General features: G+C 37.3%; 1 protein-coding gene across 1 annotated transcript in view; it reads left to right on the top strand.

Moving 5' to 3' along the window:
- Positions 1-14,655, top strand: part of LOC117408568 (MOB kinase activator 3B) — a 46,874-nt gene extending 32,219 nt beyond the window's left edge. The window contains exons 3-4 of the mRNA XM_034923823.2: positions 868-1,070; positions 11,273-14,655. Coding sequence (XP_034779714.1) covers positions 868-1,070; positions 11,273-11,302 — 233 coding nt within the window. The 3' untranslated portion in view covers positions 11,303-14,655. The remainder of the gene's footprint in view (positions 1-867; positions 1,071-11,272) is intronic.
- Positions 14,656-22,236: the final 7,581 nt, after the last annotated feature.

Below are 22,236 nucleotides of genomic sequence, written 5' to 3'. Positions count from 1 at the left end.
TTGGCAAGCAGACACAGGCAGGTTTGTGGTTTCAGTGTAATATGTCAGACTGTGATCATTTACAGACAAAGTAGAGATTAACATTTTGCCTTGTAATTTAGACCAGAATAGACAAAATAACATAAAACATGTAGGTGTTAAAATGTAATCTTTATTATTACAGTATATCTATTCTGTCAAGGGGCAGACATACTGTACTGTTTATTTTAGTCCTCATTTCTTTTTTTAAATGCGAAAGAGATCGATAGAATGTAATGTTCTTCTGAATGTACTCTTGCCACTTATTGATAAGGGGGAAGGGAGTGTGAGAAACCCAGTGGGAAAGGTCAGGGTGGGGTCATACGGTTATTCATCATTATCAATGCAGCAGTAGTGATGGAGGCAGTTGTTGGATGAATGAGGTTAGTGTTTACAGGTACATGTATCTATATAATAATATATATTATATTATTATATTTAGTTTGGTTGCTGCAGAGTTTTACGTCTCATCCGAAGGACGGAGCACAAGTAGGTTAAGTAAGGAGGTTAAGTGACTTGCTCAGGGTCACACACAATGTCAGGGGCTGAGCTGGGATTGAACAGGGAACCTCCTGGTAACAAGCCCCTTTCTCTAACCACTGGACCACCAAGCCTCCTGTATACAGCAAATTATGGTGGTCTCACACCAATTACCTGTGTAAAAATAGTCAAGGAAATGGTAACTGAAGCATTGTTGAGATACGTTTACTGTAACCTGAAACAAACTTGTGGCTACCGGTGTTGAACCTTGTGACAGTAGATATGGACACTAGTCTGTTTTGCAGTAACTCCCACACACACTGATTACACAAAAGCATAATCTGAGAATTGTTTTTTTTTTCTTCCCAGGCATTCCTTTTCCAAAGAATTTCATTCAGATCTGCAAGAAGATCGTGTGCCGGCTTTTCCGGGTCTTCGTTCACGTCTACATTCACCATTTTGACCGCATCATTCTCATGGGTGCAGAGGCCCACGTCAACACCTGTTACAAGCACTTTTATTACTTTGGGACCGAACTCAACCTTATAGACCGCAAGGAGTTAGAACCCTTGGTAAGTTAAAAAATATTACACTGATGATGGCATGTTTTAAATGTTCCTCAAGTGAAGTTTTTAAAGTCTTATTCCTTGGTAAGTTTTCTGGGGAGGAGGAGAGGGGATGAATATCCCCAACAATTGTCATATAGGGCTCAATTATCAAGCCCCTTACGATAGTAAATTGTAGGTTTTCAAATGATTTATGGACATTTCACGACAACCAAAAAATGGTATACGTTTGTGTAATAGAGGTGTGGGAATCCACTGCGAGGGATTGAGAGAGTCAAAGGGATTGATGTGGAAAACGCCGCTGAGGCGTCTGGGATTGATTTAGAGGAAGCAAAAGACAAACCATGTTACGCTACAAACAACAGTAATGCATGGGCGCACATACACAACTAGTGTAACGAAACAAAAAGGCAAAATAAAACACTGCAAAACACAACTAAAAACAAAAGGTGCCATGAATACGGGTTGTGCTTCTCTTGCTATAAAGAGAGGTCCTGCTGACACATTGTATTTAGGGGATTCAAAATCCTAAAACTAGTCCCTGTCCTGTGCAGGAGGATTAACAAATGCTAACCCCGGTTCCCTTTAATCACGAGATGCTCTGCCAAGACCCGCCTACCGGCCAGTCGGATCCACAGCCGTCCAATCCCTGGCTGCCAATCCCTGTCAACACACACAGCCGGCGAAGCAACTCTCACACAGTGTCTGGCTTGTTTTTGATTTACACAGAAAACAAAGTACAGCGCAAAGACCCAAAACAAAATACAAAAAACATGCAATCCCATGTGCAGGGCCTCAGCCCTGCCACAGCTTGTATCATAATGAAGGAGGACAACCATATTAATTAATTTATTCAGGCCATAGTACTGTACGTATGTACACATGTCAAATATTTTTATGAAACTTGATATGGACTGGCACAAGTTCTTGATTAACCTATGCATGGGCATGTGTTATGAGATGGGTATATTTTAAATCTAAACCCTTTAAGGTTAAATACAATAAAAATCCAGAGAAAAGCAGTACTTAAGGATTGCACAGTTTAGATTTACCACTGTTTGTAGCTGTAGGGCATGGCACCGTTTGGGAGTGCTTTAGGCAACTGACTGAAAATTATTTGCTCTAAGGTGTCAGTAAAGATGTAAACACATAAAGGAGGTAGAGTATTAAATGGTTTGGGAACACTGACCTCAGTATAGTGCTGAATAACAGTGCACCATATTCCTCTTTCAACATTAGACATCTCCTTGTATTCTTTCCATATGCATTTCCACAGAGAGGAAACTTGATTTAGTGTGCATCAGTGAAAAAAGTGCACGTGGACTCTCAAACAAGTGAAAGTCTGAAAGTAGCTCAAGCTTATTGTGTTTTGCTCTACAGTAGCAGTTAGATAATGTGGTCATGCTCTCTGGACCATGAATGAGCCTTATGAAGACACAAAGCTGGAACACAAAAAAAGAGGAGGACGTAGTTAGCAATGATGCTTGGTTTATACAAATAAAATTAGGTTAAAAATCTAACTGTGGTATATCTGCACCCTGTTTGGTTATGCGACGTTTAAACAAAGCAGACCCTGTTTTGAAGAAAGTGCAAAGACAAAAGCTCATTTGAGAGGAATAAAATTATTTGAACTCAAAACAATACGTTTACTGTTCCTTTATGCTATAGTAAGTAGTTTTTACACAAGGTTGGGGTAGCAGCACTCAAATAGAAAATGCAAGAAAAACAACAGCCTAAATCACTGACACTAAAATACACAAGATGATGAGAAAACAATGACGGCATTCCCTTCATTATCATGTGGTGCTCCTGTGACTGTGTTTTCAAAGCACCACCAAATACATTTGAGGGTATTGGGAAAACAAAAATTCCACTTCAAAATGATGGATGCATTCAGTTAAACAGTGGGCTGGACACAGGCTGCAGATAAACTATCCTGCAACTGAACTGCAGTTTAACAGCAGCTATCCCTCAATTATACACTGAAAAAAACTATTGGATTCCATCTGTTCCCTATTGGACATTTAGCAAAAATGTTTCAAAGTTATACCAAAAGACAATGTCAGTATTGTTCCATTTTACAGAACAATGTTAACATTCTATACACAGATCCACAATCACCTTTTCATCAAGTCTTAAATTTAATTATTAAATATGCTATAAAATATTAATATGTTGGTCTAACATTTATGTTTGTATTGCAAGTTGACATGAAGATACTTCAAATTCAAACTTATTTTAGCAATGACATTGTGTTGACCCCATGTCAAAATGAATATTAGGTTGTATCCATATAGCTCCAGTAAATGCATCAACAGCTGTTCCATCTGCTGTCATGCTAATGACTAACATAGACAGAAAAGTTAACAAATTACCGTTTGTATACCATTATAATAAAAGTACGATACCATTGTTTTGTCAATATATAAACATTTTAGTACGGCAGCATCATTCTTCCAATGGCTTAAACAGTGCAGCTGTCTCTTAATGCAGAACAACTGAATTGCCACTTTAGTGCCCTACATTGCCATTGAAGATCATTTGGTAAGGGAATACAGAATCATTGGGCCATATTTATTTATTTATTTATTTATTTATTTATGCATGTATTTATCAATAGCTTAGTTCAACTATATTACTTGTACAAACCCCCTGGAGTTAACTGGAAAAAAAAGATTTGCTTTGCATCAAAGCTCCTTACTTTAATCACTTATTTAGAATGTTGTTTCCTTACCTTAAACACCACTGTTGTTGCCCTTGTTTCATGTTGCCTTGGCAACCATTTGATAGTCAACCAATTCAATGCATATGTTGTATAGAAAAGCACACATCGGTTATAAAATGAATGTTCAAGACAGCCTCCTTAGATTTACAGTTCAGATTTTATTCTATTGTAGTTATATGTATCTAAAAAAAACATTCCTAACATACTTGCATTCAGTTGTTTTCAGTTGAATCCTTCCTTGAGACTAATGTTGCCCGTATTCGGCAGATAATACAATAAAGAACATAGGTGTCATCTACAGGGCACCTGTTGGTAATCCTAGAATCTTGCAGCCCATCATTTAGTCAGTGTCTCTGCCTATCATGTTATATTATTATTATTTATTTCTTAGCAGACGCCCTTATCCAGGGCGACTTACAATTGTTACAAGGTATCACATTATACATTATTTCACAATGTACAGATATCACATTATTTTTACATACAATTACCCATTTATACAGTTGGGTTTTTACTGGAGCAATCTAGGTAAAGTACCTTGCTCAAGGGTACAACAGCAGTGTCCCCCACTGGGGATTGAACCCACAACCCTCCGGTCAACAGTCCAGAGCCCTAACCACTACTCCACACTGCTACTTATATAGCCCTGGGCTGAATGTGTGTTCCACAGCAACATTGTACCTTTTGACCTTTTGACACACGTACTTCCCTGCTATATTTCAATCGGTATGCACTATGTAGAGATTTTTATGTGGCTATCCTGCAGGTTCACACGCTCCTGTGTAAAGAATCTGATAACGCTTTAGCCTTGTGTGAGCAAACACTTTGAACATTGTCATATAGCAGTATGTTATATTAAGTAAAGAAAATGGTGTGGAGCTGAACTCTTGGACTTGTGTCGTGTATTAACAGAATATTAACTTGAAGATCAATAGTTTGAAACCACATTTTACACAGGGCTGAGGATTTTTGGCCATAAAAGTCAGGATTAAAGCACATTTTGTATATGTGTCTGTAGGTTGTCACAAATCACAGGGCCAGCAGATGATAGGGAGCTGTTTTTACACCTGTGGGCATTGTTGTCATGGTGATGCTACCTTACTGTACTGTATATAATGTCCGCAAAAGACATACACAATTGTATAAGGGATTTGCCTTCCTAACCAGTCACAACCAAATTGCTTGGTAGACCAAAGGGTACAGGAACTATTACAGTAAATGACACTTTTAAAGAAGAATCACTTTTACTAATTATTTTAAACCAAATTTACTCACAATGATGGCTTGTACAGCATTAAGCTTTAAACTGAAAATGGGGGAACATGTGTCCGTATTCTTACACTTTGAAGCAATCATTTGAGTGTAGACTGTAATATAGTACAGTAAATTCTATTGTTTCTGAATGAAAAATGGCTCACTTACATTATGTCCAAAAAGTGGGATAGTCATCATAGGAAATGTTTTTTTTTTTTTTTTTGCTGGTAATTAGAAAGTGTAATGAACCCTGATTAAACAAACAACACTGTGCTGTTTGTGGATTTAAATTGCAGAGGTGATGTGAAGGCCTAACAGAGTCTCCACAGCCCTTTCATAAAACTGATCAAGTCAGTGGGTTACAAAAGCACCAAACATGCTTTGCAAATACTGCTTGTACAATTAGATGCTTCCAGCTGACCATTACCATAAATACTGCCCCGTTAGGAATTATCCCCTATTTTGACTGACTGTCCCTTTAATCTATAACTACACTGTATTAAGCATTGCTTTTTCATATCTGTATTTTATCTTCCTTATAATTTAAATTGTTTTAAAGTGTTAGCTGTTTACATTTTCATGTTGGCACTTTGTGGTGGTCCCCTCGCCTCCTCCTTCGGTAATGGCAACACTGGCAGTGGAAATGCTGCCAGTGGGGCGGGGCACTCTGGCAGCGGAAATGCTGGCAATGGCAATGCTGGCAGCGACGGTAATGCTGGCAGCAGAAATACTGGCAGTGGCGCGGGGCACTCTAGCTGTGGCCACGCTGGCAGCGGTGCGGGGCACTCTAGCTGTGGCCACACTGGAAGTGGCAATGCTGGCAGTGGTGCTGGCCCCTCCGGACGTGCAGCTGGCAGGGGTGCGGGGCACTCCGACAGTGACCATACTGGCCTCTCCTCATCATCCTGAAGGTGGCAGCACACCGTATAGTGCCCGAGCATATAGGGCTCAATTCTCAAGCCCCTTACGAGTGTGGAAAGCTTACAGGTGTGGAAAGCTTCCATTACATTTTTCTCATTCTTGCCGATTTGTTCTTGCTTCGATGCAGATGGTGTGAACACAACATTGTTAGTGTTTGTTTACCTTAGTGCAGATTGTCTTAACAATTCTGGGTGTGTGTTTCTGTAGATTTAGGAAAGTTAAGATTTTCACTCGAAGGTAGTGTCCCATACAGGTTTAATCTTACCTGATAAACTTCGGTGGAAAGTATTAGCTACTGTACCTGTATATTGGAGTTTCCTATAAATGGTATCAGTATAACAAAAACAGTTAGAAAAAGGCAATCCTATTTTTTTTTTAATTGATCTTAATGTATACAAAATGTTAAAATAGAAAGGGTTTCCAGTAAATGAATACTTTTCTCACCCACTTGTCATGTTATTTGGTTTCCAATTGTTTTGGTTTTTCATCACATCTTTGAAAAGTACTATTTTAAAAATGATTATTAGGATTGATATATTCCTCGCTACAGAAGACCATTTCAAGAGTGCAGTACCCCAGAAGGGCTCTTTGTGCCTTCGATAAAATAAAGCTCACCTTTAACACCTGTGTGGGCTTCAGTGCTGACAATTGCACTGCGAGCCCTAGTTGAGTTGATTGCTGCTGTTAAGCTAAGAAACAAAGTCAATATAGAAGGTAAAAAACAAAGTCAAGTAGACAAATGTTTTGGATAGTGCTTTCTTTGGTGCTGTTTGAGCAAAGGCCCTTCTTTGATACTGCACGATAGGCATCTAGCAAGGCATGTTGCTATGAACCTTGCTGAGCTTAAACTTACAAATGTATACAAAAATACATTTCAATAGTGTGATTAAAAAGTATTGGAAGCCAAATAACTTTAGAAATATGGGTAATATTGTGTAAAACCTTTCCATTTAGCATTTAACATCAACAATTGTATAGAGCACTTTACCTTAATCTGCAGGGTCCCACAGTCATAAATTTTGTTACAGGTAATAGGAATTGACCTGGGCCCACATACTGAAGTTTCCTATGAGAAGCATACAATGCAAATCTTTACCTGTAAAGCAGGAAGTGAACCTCATATAAACTGAATATGCTAATGTTTCTGCTAGTTATATTATAGTTACATTGAGCCGACATTAATGAAAAAGCAGTTTAAAAAGCCACCAACATAATGTCACTTTGCTGCACAGTGAGAGTACAGAGAGCCCTGCAAATAACCTGCTGAGCGCCCTCTGCAGGGACTCGCTGCAAATAACTGTGAAGCCTCTTTCTGGGTCTGATTTTTTAGGGCAGTGCTTGACACCCCTGGATGAATCCACTCCTTGTTATCTTGTGAGAATGATATGTGAACAAAAGTTGGGCAGCTATTTGAGCAACAAAAAAAAAAATGTACTGCATTTTCTAGCTTACTGTTGTTTATGCTATTTGTTTTAAGTATGTACTACTAGATGATGATAAACTGGTGTTGAAATGGTGGAGATCTCTATCATTATCTATGCAGTTTGTTTGCTGAACAATGACCCTGTGCCGCTCCAGATGGGTGATTAAGTCAATCTAATTCTGTTCAACAATACACAGCAGGGACAGAAGGTGCCCTGTGGTACAGATGGTTATCAGAATAGCTAGATTTGTTTACCAGTCAGCCCTACATTCCTTAACCCTTCACTTTCTGTTATACAGGTCAGTGATGATGGGCTTCTGATAAAACATTCACCTTTCTGCAGCAAAAGCTTAACCCGAATAAACCCAGCTAGCCTCTTACTGTAATTCAAACTCTGTAGTTTGATAGGTCCTAGTGTAGTTCTGAGAGGTCCATGCGGGTACATGTGACGCCATCTTCAGGCAGGGAATGCAATTTAAAAGTTTAAAAAAGTGGTCAAAATGTGAAAAAAAAAAAATTAAAACAATACACACACCTTACGTAAACAGTTGTAGCAACACATGGGAACATGTAACACAATAAAATAAAAAGGTCCTTATGTACCCTTTAAATAACAGCTTGTTTTTAAGAGTATCACAGAATATTTGACTATATATATATATATATATATATATATATATATATATATATATATATATATATATATATATATATATATATATATATACTACATATGAATCTAACACACACACACACACACACAAAACGTATTGGTCTACTTTGTGTTATTTGGTAACACAACCTTATTTAGAGACTGTAAATGAAATAGTAGAAGCTTGACTGGAGGGCATTCATGTCTAGAGGTTGACAATGTTGGGAAGGTAATACAGTTGCTTAATGTATTGAAAGGACTGCAATTTTAGTTTATTCATTTATTTATTTAATTTAAATACATTTGAATAATTGAACAACCACTGCTTGAAAAGGATTTGGTGGAAAAAATAAATATGTTCATATTACAAAATGATCAAAAAGATATAGATAAACCAATGCATAAATGACTTCTGAAATAAATAACAAACCCTTTACTGTACAGGAGTGTTTCTTTCTTTTTTTTAATTGGTAGTTTGGGGGAGGGGGGTCATTTTTTACACCAGAGATATTTTTAAAAGAACATTTGAACATGAAAAAATATGTTTGTCCCGATGCTAATTTATTTTTGCATTTAATTTGTAAAAAAATCTAAATGTTGATGTAAGAACTTTATAGTTACAGTAGCATCGAAAGGAAAACCTGTAGTATTTTTATGGAGAAAAAGAGAAACTTATTTTAATAATTGAGTTTGAATTTTTTGGACAGTATTATTATGATCTACAAGGGAAAATGTTACTCATGTAGCTACAAATACTACTGGAAATGGAAAAGTGTGTCTGAGAACAAGTTAATTTCAAGTTATGCTGCCAGCATGTCATTTTTCTTTTGGCTCCTCCTTGGAAAGCAGTGGTATGATCTTGGTATGATATGATTAGGAGGACTTATTTATTAGGGAGGGTAACTTTATTACACTTTTGAAACACAAATGTACTTTCTGTTCACGCAATATTTTCCTATAGTGTTATAACACTAAAATTATTTATCTCCTTGCAGAATGAGGGCACAAACAATGAAAGCTCAGTCCAATATGGCAAATAACAATCCATCACACTGTGAACAAATGCCTTGTTTGTTATAATGAAAACCTTTCACCAGCTTCTCCATTTATTCCCTGTGGTAAAAGATCTGTAAGCCCGTCCACATATTAGAAAAGCTGTGGAAACAGTGAGCCCCATTCATATGGCTTTAACTCATGGGTTACAGTCGTTAAAGACTTAAATAAAGTTGATTAATTAAATAAAACCCAGTCATTTGTATATGTTTCAGTGAATTCTGACTGTCCTTTGCTGTTTTCGCAAACTGTAAATTATTATGGTAAATGTAATAATGGAAGGTTATGATCTGCCTTCAATCTTTTACTTGGTAGGACACACAAAGTTTGTCTGACAGCAAAAACCAAATAAGCCAGAATGGAATCGTACATTTTCAGATCTGAGGCTAAGAAGGAGTTGAGCACTGTTTGGATAGGAGATCACCAAACAACTCTGTAGGAAATTGAGATGGTGGCTCAGTAAATAAATTCAGTATCAGTATTAGGCTGTGGTTTATCCATCGTCTTCCAAAGGATCAAGGCAAGTGAGATAAACTTTGAGATAGATAGTTGATATAGCTGACATGTTTGAGCTTAGGTATGTATTAATCAAATATACACATGGCTTGTTGGATCCAGAGAGTTTTGCGTTACAGGCATGCAAACAAGTCTCCTCAGGTACAGGACAGCAGAATCGTCAGTCTGCTGTTCTACATCAAAGCAAAACTGTGCCTAAACACACCCATTTCCAAGTTCCTGGTATAGTTATGGTGTGTACTGTAGTTTTCCACTTATTGAAATGAAACTAAACCTGTTGTAAGTTATTTCTAATATAAATGCACTGTAATGTTGCCTGTTAAGAATATACTTTTATATGTTTAAGGCCTATTGTTGGGCCCTGAAACCATTGTATGTTATGTCACCGTGCTTGCTTATGTGCACCACCCTCCAAAAAGTATAGGAACAGTGTTAGGACCCAGATTGCAGGGTAGTGTACCGTGTATGCAAATACATAATACTATGTAGAGAGAGAGATGGAGTAAGCAAGAGGGAGAAATGTTAAATGAATGGTTATACAGAGCAAAAGAGCAGTGTATTCCCAGTACATCTGTCAGGTTGTGTTGGACCTCAGTCAATATGTACAGTTTCGGTGCAGATGCTCCTGTTGGTTGTTGGGCAGGAAATGGTTTGTATAGTAGCATTTTGAACATCTAGATTCATAATAGATTATAGCAATGACAGGGCAGGCCTTTCCAGTCCAGGACTTTCCTCCAACCATACTCTGAATGCTTGAATTAAACCAATTACACCTTTATGCAGACTCTAATATAGTAAACTATTTAATTTGACTAAGATAAACTAGTCATGTATTGAGGACACAGGGTGAAGGGTAGAGCATATCTGTGCTGGAATCAACCCAGCACAGATATGATGTACCTGTTATGGTAGTCTACTGACAAAAGCATTACATTGATGTATTTGTTGAGCCGATTATGTTTTTGAAAATATATTGTGTGGTCAGACCTTAGGAGGTTGTCAATGTGTTTTTTTTTTTTTTACAGCTTAAAATGCTAATTAAATATATATCCCCTTGTTCTTAGGCCTTCAGACAGCTGCACTGGTTAATCTACTCACTACACACGATTAAAGTTTTTAATTCTGTTCTGTGATGATGATGATGAATGATCACCATCTACTGGTGAAAAATAAATAATTCTACTGGGCCAAACATATGTTTACTGTACCACCTACACTGTTTTAGATACAATGAGTATTAGGGTATAGTGATAATTTCCCAGTAGTAAGAGCAGATGACTAGAAAGCAGGAGATGCTCAACCAACGACATCACATATATATATATATATATATATATATATATATATATATATGAAGCTAAAAACATTAGGAACCACTATGTGAAATATCATGGGTCTAAATACCAGTCAAAACTGTGTTAAAGACTATTTGTCAATAATGAACACTTTTTAAACTGTCCCTTATAAAAAAAATACTGCTAATAAAAAGGTTAAACTGCAACAATTTGTAAATAAATGTTTTTAGGAGTATCTATAGAACAGACTTTGCACTCTTGGCACATTTGGGGCACATTTGAAAATACATTGTCCTAATAGCTACTGAATACTCTGTGTACATAAGGAAAGTCATTTAATAATTTAAATTCTTTTTTTCTGTTTCACAGAAAGAGATGACATTGCAGATGTGTCACTGAAGACCAGCTTGTGAATAAAAGACAATGAATTTGAAACATTCCACCTTTCTACAGAGGTGAACCAGAGAGAGAGAGAGATATCCCACTACACTGTTCAATCTAACTTTCCATCTACGACAACACCAGCGGAAGCATTTAAAAACAGCAGCAGAATTTATTCACAGTGCATTATGGCTACACCTCAGAAATAGAGAAATGGTTTCTGTTCTGTTTTATTTAGTAGAGCATGAGCTATGCAGGTACCACAAAGAGACCAAGTCTGTGTCTTAACTGTATATCAGACATATTTCATAGTCTCTTACCTCTAATCCAATCAATGCCTTGTCGACTTTGGGACACATGTGCCTTGCAAATAGCAGGAACAGCAGGTTTAGCAGAGATACTGTTTTTCTCCCATTCATATTTGAAGGTGTAATACTGAAGGGGCCCACTGCATTCATCTGGTTACATGTAAGATATTATGAAATACAGTATGTTACCTAGGAATGAAAATGTACCTTCCTAGAAGGACCTAGGGGTAATTTTGACCCTTACTGTGTTTTCTATGTTATAGTTAAAACACCAGTACCATTGTTGATAATATAGTTTTCTACTACTGCCTCTTATTTTAGTGCAAAACAGACTGTAGAAAAATAAGAATATATATATATATATATATATATATATATATATATATATATATATATATATACAGTATATTTAAAACAAAACATGTAGATTATTGTGTAGTGTCCTGGTCAGGGCTGGTCTGCACCCTAGGATTAGTAGACCAAGACACGGACACTGCAGTTCAAGTGCTTTTTGCACACTTTTATAATGAACAAAACAAAACACTACAAACAAAACTCATTCAAAGGCAAGAATGCTATGAGGGGTCAAAATTACCCCTTGGTCCTTCCAGGTAGGTGTGTGTGTTTCTTCCCAAAACAAATAAAGTGCTTTGAGTGTAACCTCATGTAAGACTATAAGCTAAAGATAAATGTAACAGAGTAGGAGGATTTAATATCCGGGTTTGTGGATTTCATGATCAAAAAGGTTTTAAAATGTGTCAGAATGACCCCTCGGTTGTTCTAGCGTTAAGGAACAATGGCTCTGGAATACTGCATTTTGCTTTGAGTTAGGACGCAAATACATACAGTACATTTCCTTTAAAGTAGCACCACCTACTGGGAGAAATTCATTAAGTATATTTTTTCTCTTAGAATAAATATGAACTGTAATAGAAGTGTTACTTGAGTTTATATACACAACAGGTGTCAACCAGATATTAAATATCAATTAGCTTTAAAACTCAGTAATAAGACACAAATGTTTAAACATCAAGCTTTATGCTGTATAAGTATAATATTCAATGTGTCCCAAGAAGAGACTTGCATCTAAGGCTAGTAACTAACCGATAGCACTAGATATATCTTTTACCTAGATACTTTATCTGTATTAACATAGGTTCTATATATTCTTAAATGTAAATTATTGATGAAAATGGGGTAACCGAATATTGACCTTCAGATTAAGACCGTGGGAAGCTATAGGAAATAGTTATTGTACCTTGGTTATTTCAAAATGTATTAAAACAAAACAAAACAAAAAGAAAAGTCACAAAATTAACTAAAAAAATATAAAGTTTTGATGAAATGCAGGTCACCCAGATGCAACAACAGAAAAATATATTTTTCCTTTTACATTTTCACACAGTATCTATTTTATTGTAAACTAAGTTTAGTGCCACCCACACTGTTTTTCTTTCAATAAATGTCTCACTCACAAAATTCATATTTAGAAAGCCTTTCTACATTCTGGTCATAATCAGAATATTTGTGGCATATTTAACAACTTGTTCTTCAATATTTCAGTGCATCTTCTATATGTTTATTAAGTATGAACATCATCTGAGGCCTACTGAAGTTAATAGAGGGGTGGAGGAAAGAAGGAAATGTTACTCAGCCTATACACTGCTGCAATAAGCCACATGAACCACATTTTTAGGGCCCATTTGAAAACTCTGTCTCCCCACCTTTATTTAGATAATTCAAGACTTAATAGTTGGAATGTTTGAGATTTTGACAGAAGTTGACTTTTGTATACATATGGGCATTGATTTTCCCTCTATCCTGTTTATTTCCCTGAAATCCTAGTTGAACTATTAGGAGACCACAGCGTTACCATACCAACAGTGATTTTTGAACAAATAGTACACAGTGATCCTGATTTTGAAGCATGTTTGTATTGCTGTACCATGGGACTAGAATGTATTACCAGTTTGCAATGGTTCATTAAATTGTGATACCATTTGGTATGTCAAAATATAAAACTTACCACTGGTAGAACTATTCCTCCAATGGCTTACCGTATACCATTGCAGCTGCCATTGTACTGTTGCCTCTTGGAAAGAGAAGTTCTTAATGAAATATCCACAGTCACAGTCTCCCAGAGCAGTATATTCTTACAATGTGCCCTCAGCAGTTTAACAATAAAAGGTGAATGCTATTTTGAAATATATTATGAATGTACACTAATGTAACTGATGGTCAGCATTTTGTATCTTCAAAGTGAATTAATTAGTCTTGAATACAATTCTCATGACAAGGTATTGAACCGTTGACTAAACATCTAACACAATTTACCTGTACAGCTAAGCTGGCTGTACTAAGATTTACTCACAATTCCGTCATATTGTTGAGATACATCTCCTCAGGAGACATCTAACAATAAACTGACTGTACTTTGCTGTCAGCTGTTACAATATGCAACAAGAATGTGAACAATGAATGGAAATTCATTTCAAAGATTAATGGGTATAGATTTCAGAGATGTAAGATTTACAGTAAGCCATTGTACAAACTTGCCTTTATTACTTAGAGAGTTAACAGATTTTGGATTGTGTTTATCAATAGCTGGGTTTTACCATATGCAACTGAACTTTTGTAGTGTTTTGAAACTGATGGTTTTTTTAAATGTCTACTGCTTTTATAGGATAATCTCGTTAGTATTTTGTTGTTTAATGTCGCTTTTACTTGATTAAAATTCTGTATTTGATTTTTTGATATTCAGCCCCATTCAGAGCTGCAGATACAATCCCGCAGTTTGTGTTTTAGCAGTCGTTAGTACATCATGAAACTACTTCAGAGAACACTTCAGATAATTACATGCTTTTTGAATATAATCAACTAAACTCTCATGACTTTTTAACTGATCTACAGCAAATATAGACTAAAGTGTTCTTAAGATTAATGGATATGAATATTTTGGTTCAAAATGTTTTCTTTCAGACAAAAAAAAAGTAATACAATCAGAATTAATTGTAGAAAAGACACAATTAAACAATAAAAGTCAACTTGCTTTATTTAAAATAATTTGTTTTATTTTGGTCTTGTCTTGAGTTTGAGTTTTAATCCCTGTATTGCATCTGTGAGACCAAAACAGCAGGAATGCAGAGAATATTGTATTTGTGTAAGATACTAACACTATAATGGTAAAGAAAATTAAAATAATGAATCTCATATTCATACACATGAAGAGCTCTGTGAATTAATATATATGAATTATCCTCTATCTAAATCATCAGTTACTGATGTGCTGTGCTAATAAGTACATCAGATACTGCACTCACATTTAGGACTCATCTGGATCAATGCAGTAGTATTAGGGGCATAAATCCCCTTTAGATAAAAGCAACATTGTGATTCAGTGTTTTAGCTAATCAACTAATTTACCAAGTGTAATCTCAAACCGTAGATTAGCACCAACCTGAATACTGTTGAAAATGGCTTTGCCTTTGTAACACATTTGAATTTCTAACTAGTAATTTATAGCAATTCAACACTGATAAATAAGAATTCATATTGTAAAATGGTTCTGACACAAATGCAATTTTTTTCAGAGGAATAAAACAATTGTATAATGCTAGCAAGAAACAACTTGTGCATTTCAGATATGTTTATGATTAGTGTCTTGCTACTTTTATACCATTAAAGTAATTTAATACCTTTCTGAAAAAAATGATCTTTGTCTTGGCACTTTATTTTATTTAATTTTGATTGTTGTTGATAAGAACAAAGAGACTTATACAGTTGTTAACCATGCCTGATATTTTGTGGATTGAACCCAATAAATCCACTCACAACAATTTATACAGAACATGACCATATTTACCTATTCTGGATAGACAGGGAAGCAGTCTTTATTTCATTCTGTTTTATACTGCACTTGATGTTTACATCTTTCTTACTCGCTTATTTGTTTCACGCAATAGTCCACATTTTTCTGCACAACTCATTAAGTTTCATAACACTTCCTTGGTCTTGACATCTGCTTATCTTCAACTGTGGCAGGGCACAAGCCCTGTGCATGAAAAGTGTGAGTATATATATATTGTAAATGTTTGTAAATAGTCATTATTTATTATTATTTATTTCTCAACAGACGTCCTTATCCAGGGCGACTTACAATTGTTACAAGATATCACATTATTATATACAATTACATTATTTTTTACCTACAATTACCCATTTATACAATTGGGTTTTTACTGGAGCAATCTAGGTAAAGTACCTTGCTCAAGGGTACAGCAGCAATGTCCTCCACCTGGGATTGAACCCTCGACCCTCCAGTCAAGAGTCCAAACCACTACTCCACACTGCTGCCCTATGTTAATGACTAACCTCACTCTCTTGTGAGATCCTACCTGCTGTGTGTGATTGTTGGCTGTGGTATCCTAATCAGCAGGTAGGTGTGTTCCAGTGGGGTGTAAAAAGGTCCCAGTTATACAACTCAGGGCTGCTGCAAGGGCACAACAAGCAGCAGGGTGAAGACCGTCCACGCTACCCGGACCGAGAAATCAAAAAGCTGAAACCGACGATGACAGTGTGCGTAACCAGGATTGAGATTTAATTGTTAAAGAAGGAAACGAAACCACAACCACTGCTTGTGTAACCAGGGTTGGGGTTTGTTTAGCTCAGGGGTTTTAGATTCCACTAAAGTATAGTGAGGTGTATAAGCGGGACCTCCATTTATTAGCAGAGTAGTGCTAGCTGTGTTCACGGCAACTTTTATTTGTAGTTTTTGGTACAGTGTTTTATATTTGCCTTTGGTACACTTTGTTGTAGGTCCTCTGTGCGCTACCATTGTTGGTAACGTCACGTAAGCTATCTGTTCATAAATAAAACCTGCGTGCATCTGGGGCGTGTCAACACCAACCTCAGTCTCGATCTGTCAATCAAGCAGCAAACACACACACACACGTCTCCCCTGTTACATCAACATTCTGTTTGCTTTGAATCTTTATCGCTTAAGCTAGCAAAAATTTCTGGTTCACACCAGAATTAGACATTGTGACCTTACAGGTACAATAATTATTTACATGGACTCCCTAAAACTCAGTACTTTCTCTAATCAACCTGTTATTCAATTGATAGCCCTGCATTCTACTATATCTAATCATACACCTTTCCCATGGATACACACATGCCAATCAAAAATACAAGACAGTTATGTTAGTTCAAATGTAACGTAAAAAATGTTGTCAACTCCCCAGTAATATTGTTGAAGCTAACACCCTGGGATCCTTCAAGAAGCTGCTTGATGAGATTCTGAGATCAATAAGCTACTGACAACCAAATGAGCAAGATGGGCTGAATGGCCTCCTCTTGTTTGTAAACTTTCTTATGTTCTTAAATCTTACACAAGGTCATTCCTTAAATGGCCACTCAGTTCTGTGTCTGCAGCCGCTGTGCTAATAAGTACATCTTTACACACAGTGTACATACAGTATTTATAGAGACATGTGACAGTATGACAGCAATGAAATGCCAAGCCAGCTGAGAGGATTCTATCGTATTTTGGAACAGATTAAAGATACAGGGTTTAGGCTCACACAATCCTCATGAGGGCTAATGAATTTGAGTAAAGTGAAGTCTTATCCTATCTCAGTGGATTTTCTGCACAGTCAGACAGCAGTATATATAACGCTCCTATTGAAACTCCAAGTGCTGCTCCAAGGCAGCTTATTCCTTTCTGCTCCACAATATTATGCTTTATTATTGTGCAAATACATAAGGACGTTTTACCTGGACTACGAGTTGTCTTTAGTTCATAGTACATGATTTTGTTTTCCAGCAGCGAATGAGATCTCTTTGTGCTTTTCATCATGACTGAGAAAGCTACTGGGCCCCCAGTGTGCGTTCAGATCTTCTCTCTGATCGTCTTGGTAATCTTCGGACTGTACTCCATCGTCAAAGGAGTTTCGTTTGGACTGTTCAATTGGTGGTATATTCTGGGAGCCTCTTGCATCATGGCGGCTGCTTTTGCCGCTTTCCGCATCTATGAGATCTGCATCCATGAGGCACGGAAGGAGACTTCTTCAGAACTGTAGTCCTCCAGTCCTTAGGGGAATGGGGCAACAGGACTCATGGGATGCTACGAAATGACATGCAAGCTTCAAGGGACAAAGAAGTTTGTGTCCAAGCAGCTAAACTACCTTTGGAGAAGTAAGCTTGAAACAAGCTCTGTCTTATGAAGAAGTCAATAAGGAACTGTAGAAAATATTGAAGAATATTTTTGTATAGAATCGGGATTGTGAAACTAGCTCAATGTATTCTATTATTTTTCTTTAGGTTAATCACATTATTTCCTACAGTGAAAATGTAGTCTTACGTTTTTTAAATGTGCATCTTAAATTTGTATAGTAAAGAAGTTCTTATGAACCAAAATCTATACAGTGCAAATCATTAGATACATGTTGTGATTAAGACAACATTCCTAGTCCTGTATGTCATAATCTCAGCCTTCTGTATAAACAATCACTTGTGCTTCTTACAGTATGGATCAGCTATGACAGAATCCTGGGATTTGGGTTTTACCCCTTTTGTGTTATATTAACTTACTTCATAAACCAATTGAGTAAGTGCTAGTTTGCAGCATTCTTATTCAAGCTTGCGCATGTCAGAATGTGAACATGTGACTTTATGGGCAACTGTTGTAACCGTCTTTCTGTTTGTATTTGTGAAACATATAATTACTTTATACACAACATTGAATAATAAAATACATTTGATCCAACTGAACAGAATGTAAGGTTCAGAAAATCTGCTCTTATTCCAAATCTATTTTTTCAAAAACATCAGTTATGTGTTGGGTTTTTGTCCCCCATCCCACAAGACAAATGCTCAAATGCTATTGAATTTGGAAATTATTATTATTATTTATTTCTTAGCAGACGCCCTCGTCCAGGGCGACTTACAGTCGTAAACAAAAATACATTTCAAAATGTCATCATGCCAATCCTTGCCAATTAAATATCCAATTAAATAATTAAAGATCAAAATTCTGGGATTAAAAAAGGCCTCCAGGAAAAACGAATTGCATAAAGAAGGATTTCCAAACTTTAACACTTTCAATTATTATTATTTTATTATTATTTATTTCTTAGCAGACGCCCTTATCCAGGGCGACTTACAATCGCAAGCAAATACAAATACATTAAAGTGTTACAATACAAGTAATACAATAAGAGCAAGAAATACAATAATTTTTGTTCAATACACTGACAAGACAAAAATATGGACAATGGGAATCAAATTTGAAAATCAAGGTATGCAAATTAATAAGGTCCACTAGGCCTAATTGATTTCCATTAAATGAGAGTAGATGTTAAAACTTCATGCTGATTTGAACTTGGCTCTCGCCAATAGAAGCACCAACTAAGACATAGCTTTACAGTAAACTAATTTGATCCATCTGTGTCTCCATCCATTTGCGTTTCCTTCCATATGATGATATAGATATCCTTCTGCCTGGTGTTGATGGCTGAAGTGTACTGCTGGCTCCAGGGATCAGCTTACACAGGGGCTGCAATGCTGGCTCTGGGGATCAACCACAGTGCGGTCTCCCCAGTGCATCAGCATGACAACCGTCTGGACTGAGCTAAGTAGGGTACATCTCTGGGGTCTTCAAGTGGGCACCTTCCGTCCTCTGTGTTTTGTCGTCTAGTCCATAACACCTCAAGAGGGCTCGACGGTGATTCTGGCGTCCCAGCTTACTTACCCGTACATCAGCGTGTCTTTCTTTCTATTGTGCTTGAGATCCCCAAGCAGAATCTTTTCATCTCAACCACAGCCAGTTGCTGCTCCTCTCTGCTGCTTCAGATAAGTTCTTCATTGTGCGATGCAACTCTTGGCCACTGAATCCAACGTCTCTGAGAAACCGGGTTGTAGAGTGTGCCACAAATCCTCAACAACCCACCTCCACTGGGTAAACCCGGACTCTCCATCCTCGTTGTTCCACTTCAGCGGCTAATCTGTGAGGAGTTGTGTGCAACTATTTTGGTACAACCATGGTTTATCCTGGTGTGGACCCATATGGGGTATTGGTTGATCAAATCAACCCCTTAGTTCATTAAATAACAAAAAAGGAGAAATATACAGAATATTAACCCTATGATTAAAAAACAAACAAACAAATAAGAAAATATGTCTGGACATATATATACTGTATATACGCAATAAGGCCTGACAGGCTGTCCATATACATCGGCCTTATTGCATTTATAATCCAGGTTAAACAGTGGATTTGAAGGGAAAAAAGCATAAATCATGTTTATATAAGTATTTTATTTAAATAATAATATTATTTTTATATAGCACCTTTCACAGTGGACCACCATCACAAAGTACTTTACAGAGGTAGGCAGTGAACTGTGCATTATATGCAGAGTCACTTACAATAGGACATTGATTTAACATCTCATCTGCGGGATGGAGCACAAGGAGGTTAAGTGACTTGCTCTACCAATCACATTGTTTGTTTCACGTTCCATTGCCAGCCCTGGATTATATCACATGATTATATATATATATACAGTGCTGTGAAAAAGTATTTGCCCCCTGTCTGATTTTCTGCATTTTTGCACATTTTTCATATTGTATTTGGTCAGATTTTTTTGTGGGTTGTAGTAGTATATAGAGGGAGTCTGAGAGAAAAAATGACACCAAAGTTTGGTGCTTCTTTCATTTGTTTGGTGTGCAAGGTAATCAAACATGCAATCTTCAGGTGTGAAAAAGTTATTGCCCCCCCTGGTTTACTTAACCGAATTAAAGGGATAATTAGGGTCAGCTGTTTGAGTACTTTGGTTAACAACTAGGCCTGATTTGGGCCAGCCCTGCCCAATATAAATCTGACTAACTTTGGCCCTTCCCATCAGAGTGAAGTTGTCAGCACACAAGTTCTAGAGGCACATCATGCCACGAACAAAAGAAATTCCTGAAGACCTCCGGAAAAAAAGTTGTTGATGCCTATCAGTCTGGAAAGGGTTACAAAGCCATTTCTAAGGCTCTGGGGCTCCACCGAACCACAGTCAGAGCCATATTGTCCAAATGGAGAAAGTTTGGGACAGTAGTGAATCTTCCCAGGAGTGGCCACCCTGCCAAAATCTCTCTAAGAGCAAGGCGTAAAATCGTCCAGGAAGTCACAAAGAACCCTAGAACAACATCCAGGGATCTGCAGGCCTCTCTCGCCTCGGCTAAGGTCAGTGTTCATGACTCCACCATCAGAAAGACACTGGGCAAAAATGGGATTCATGGCAGAGTAGCAAGGCGGAAACCATTGCTCACTAAGAAGAACATGAATGCTCATCTCAAGTTTGCCAAAAAGCACCTGGATGATCTTCAAGAGTTCTGGAACAATGTTCTATGGACAGTCAAAAGTGGAACTTTTTGGCCGACATGGGCCTCGTTATGTCTGGCGAAAACCAAACATTTAATTCCACAGTAAGAACCTCATACCAACGGTCAAGCATGGTGGTGGTAGTGTCATGGTTTGGGGATGCTTTGCTGCATGAGGACCTGGACGCCTTGCCATCATTGAAGGAAACATGAATTCTGCTCTGTATCAGAGAATTCTACAGGAGAATGTCAGGCCATCCGTCCGTGAGCTGAAGCTGACGCGCAGCTGGATCATGCAGCAAGACAATGGTCCGAAACACACAAGCAAGTCTACATCAGAACGGTTGAAGAACAAGAAATTTAAAGTTTTGGAATGGCCTAGTCAAGGTCCAGACCTAAACCCTATTGAGATGTTGTGGCAGGACCTGAAACGAGCAGTTCATGCTCGAAAACCCACAAATGTCACTGAGTTGAAGCAGTTCTGCATGGAGGAGTGGGCCAAAATTCCTCCACTGCGCTGTGAGAGACTAATCAATAACTACAGGAAGTGTTTGGTTGCAGTTATTGCTGCTAAAGGTGACGTAACCAGTTATTGAGTCTAAGGGGGTGATTACTTTTTCACACGGGGCATTGGGTGTTGGATCATTTTCTTTAATAAATACATGAAATATGTATCCAATTTTTGTGTTATTTGTTCACTCAGGGTCCCTTTTGTCTAATATTAGGTTTTGGTTGAAAATTTGATAACATTCAGTGTCAAAAATATGCAAAAATGTAGAAAATTAGACAGGGGCAAATACTTTTTCACGGCACTGTATATATATATATATATTGTAGCGAACTCCGTTAACGCAGGCAGGCGCATCATACAGGGTGAAGCAATCCACACATAGCCGACACCGCTGTACAAAAGAGCCGGCTTCTTTGCAAGGAGCGTATTGGGTTTATGTCTTGGTGTGATTACGTCACCTACTAGCTCTGCTGCTGCCTTCCCCCGTGCACGCTACAATATATGTGTGTGTGTGTGTGTGTGTGTGTGTGCGCGCGCTCGTTTAGTAAAAGCACTGCCCAGTAACAAAAACATATCACGAACACTATAACGTGTTTTATAATAGATTTGTACTAAGGTAGCTCTGATCTACAGTAGTTCATAGTCTTCTGATACTTTGTTTACGTGTGGTAACGTGATAAAAAAAAACACGTGATTGTGATAATTCAAGACATTGGTTGTTGCTTCGACTATAGGCGGAGTTTGGGGTTTTAAATAGTTGGCGCACA

The sequence above is a fragment of the Acipenser ruthenus genome, chromosome 1 (assembly GCF_902713425.1).
Source record: "Acipenser ruthenus chromosome 1, fAciRut3.2 maternal haplotype, whole genome shotgun sequence".
In the NCBI taxonomy this organism is placed as follows: Eukaryota; Metazoa; Chordata; class Actinopteri; order Acipenseriformes; family Acipenseridae; genus Acipenser; species Acipenser ruthenus.
Note: the sequence above shows the minus strand (reverse complement) of the source record. Positions and strands in the feature narration are given on the sequence as shown.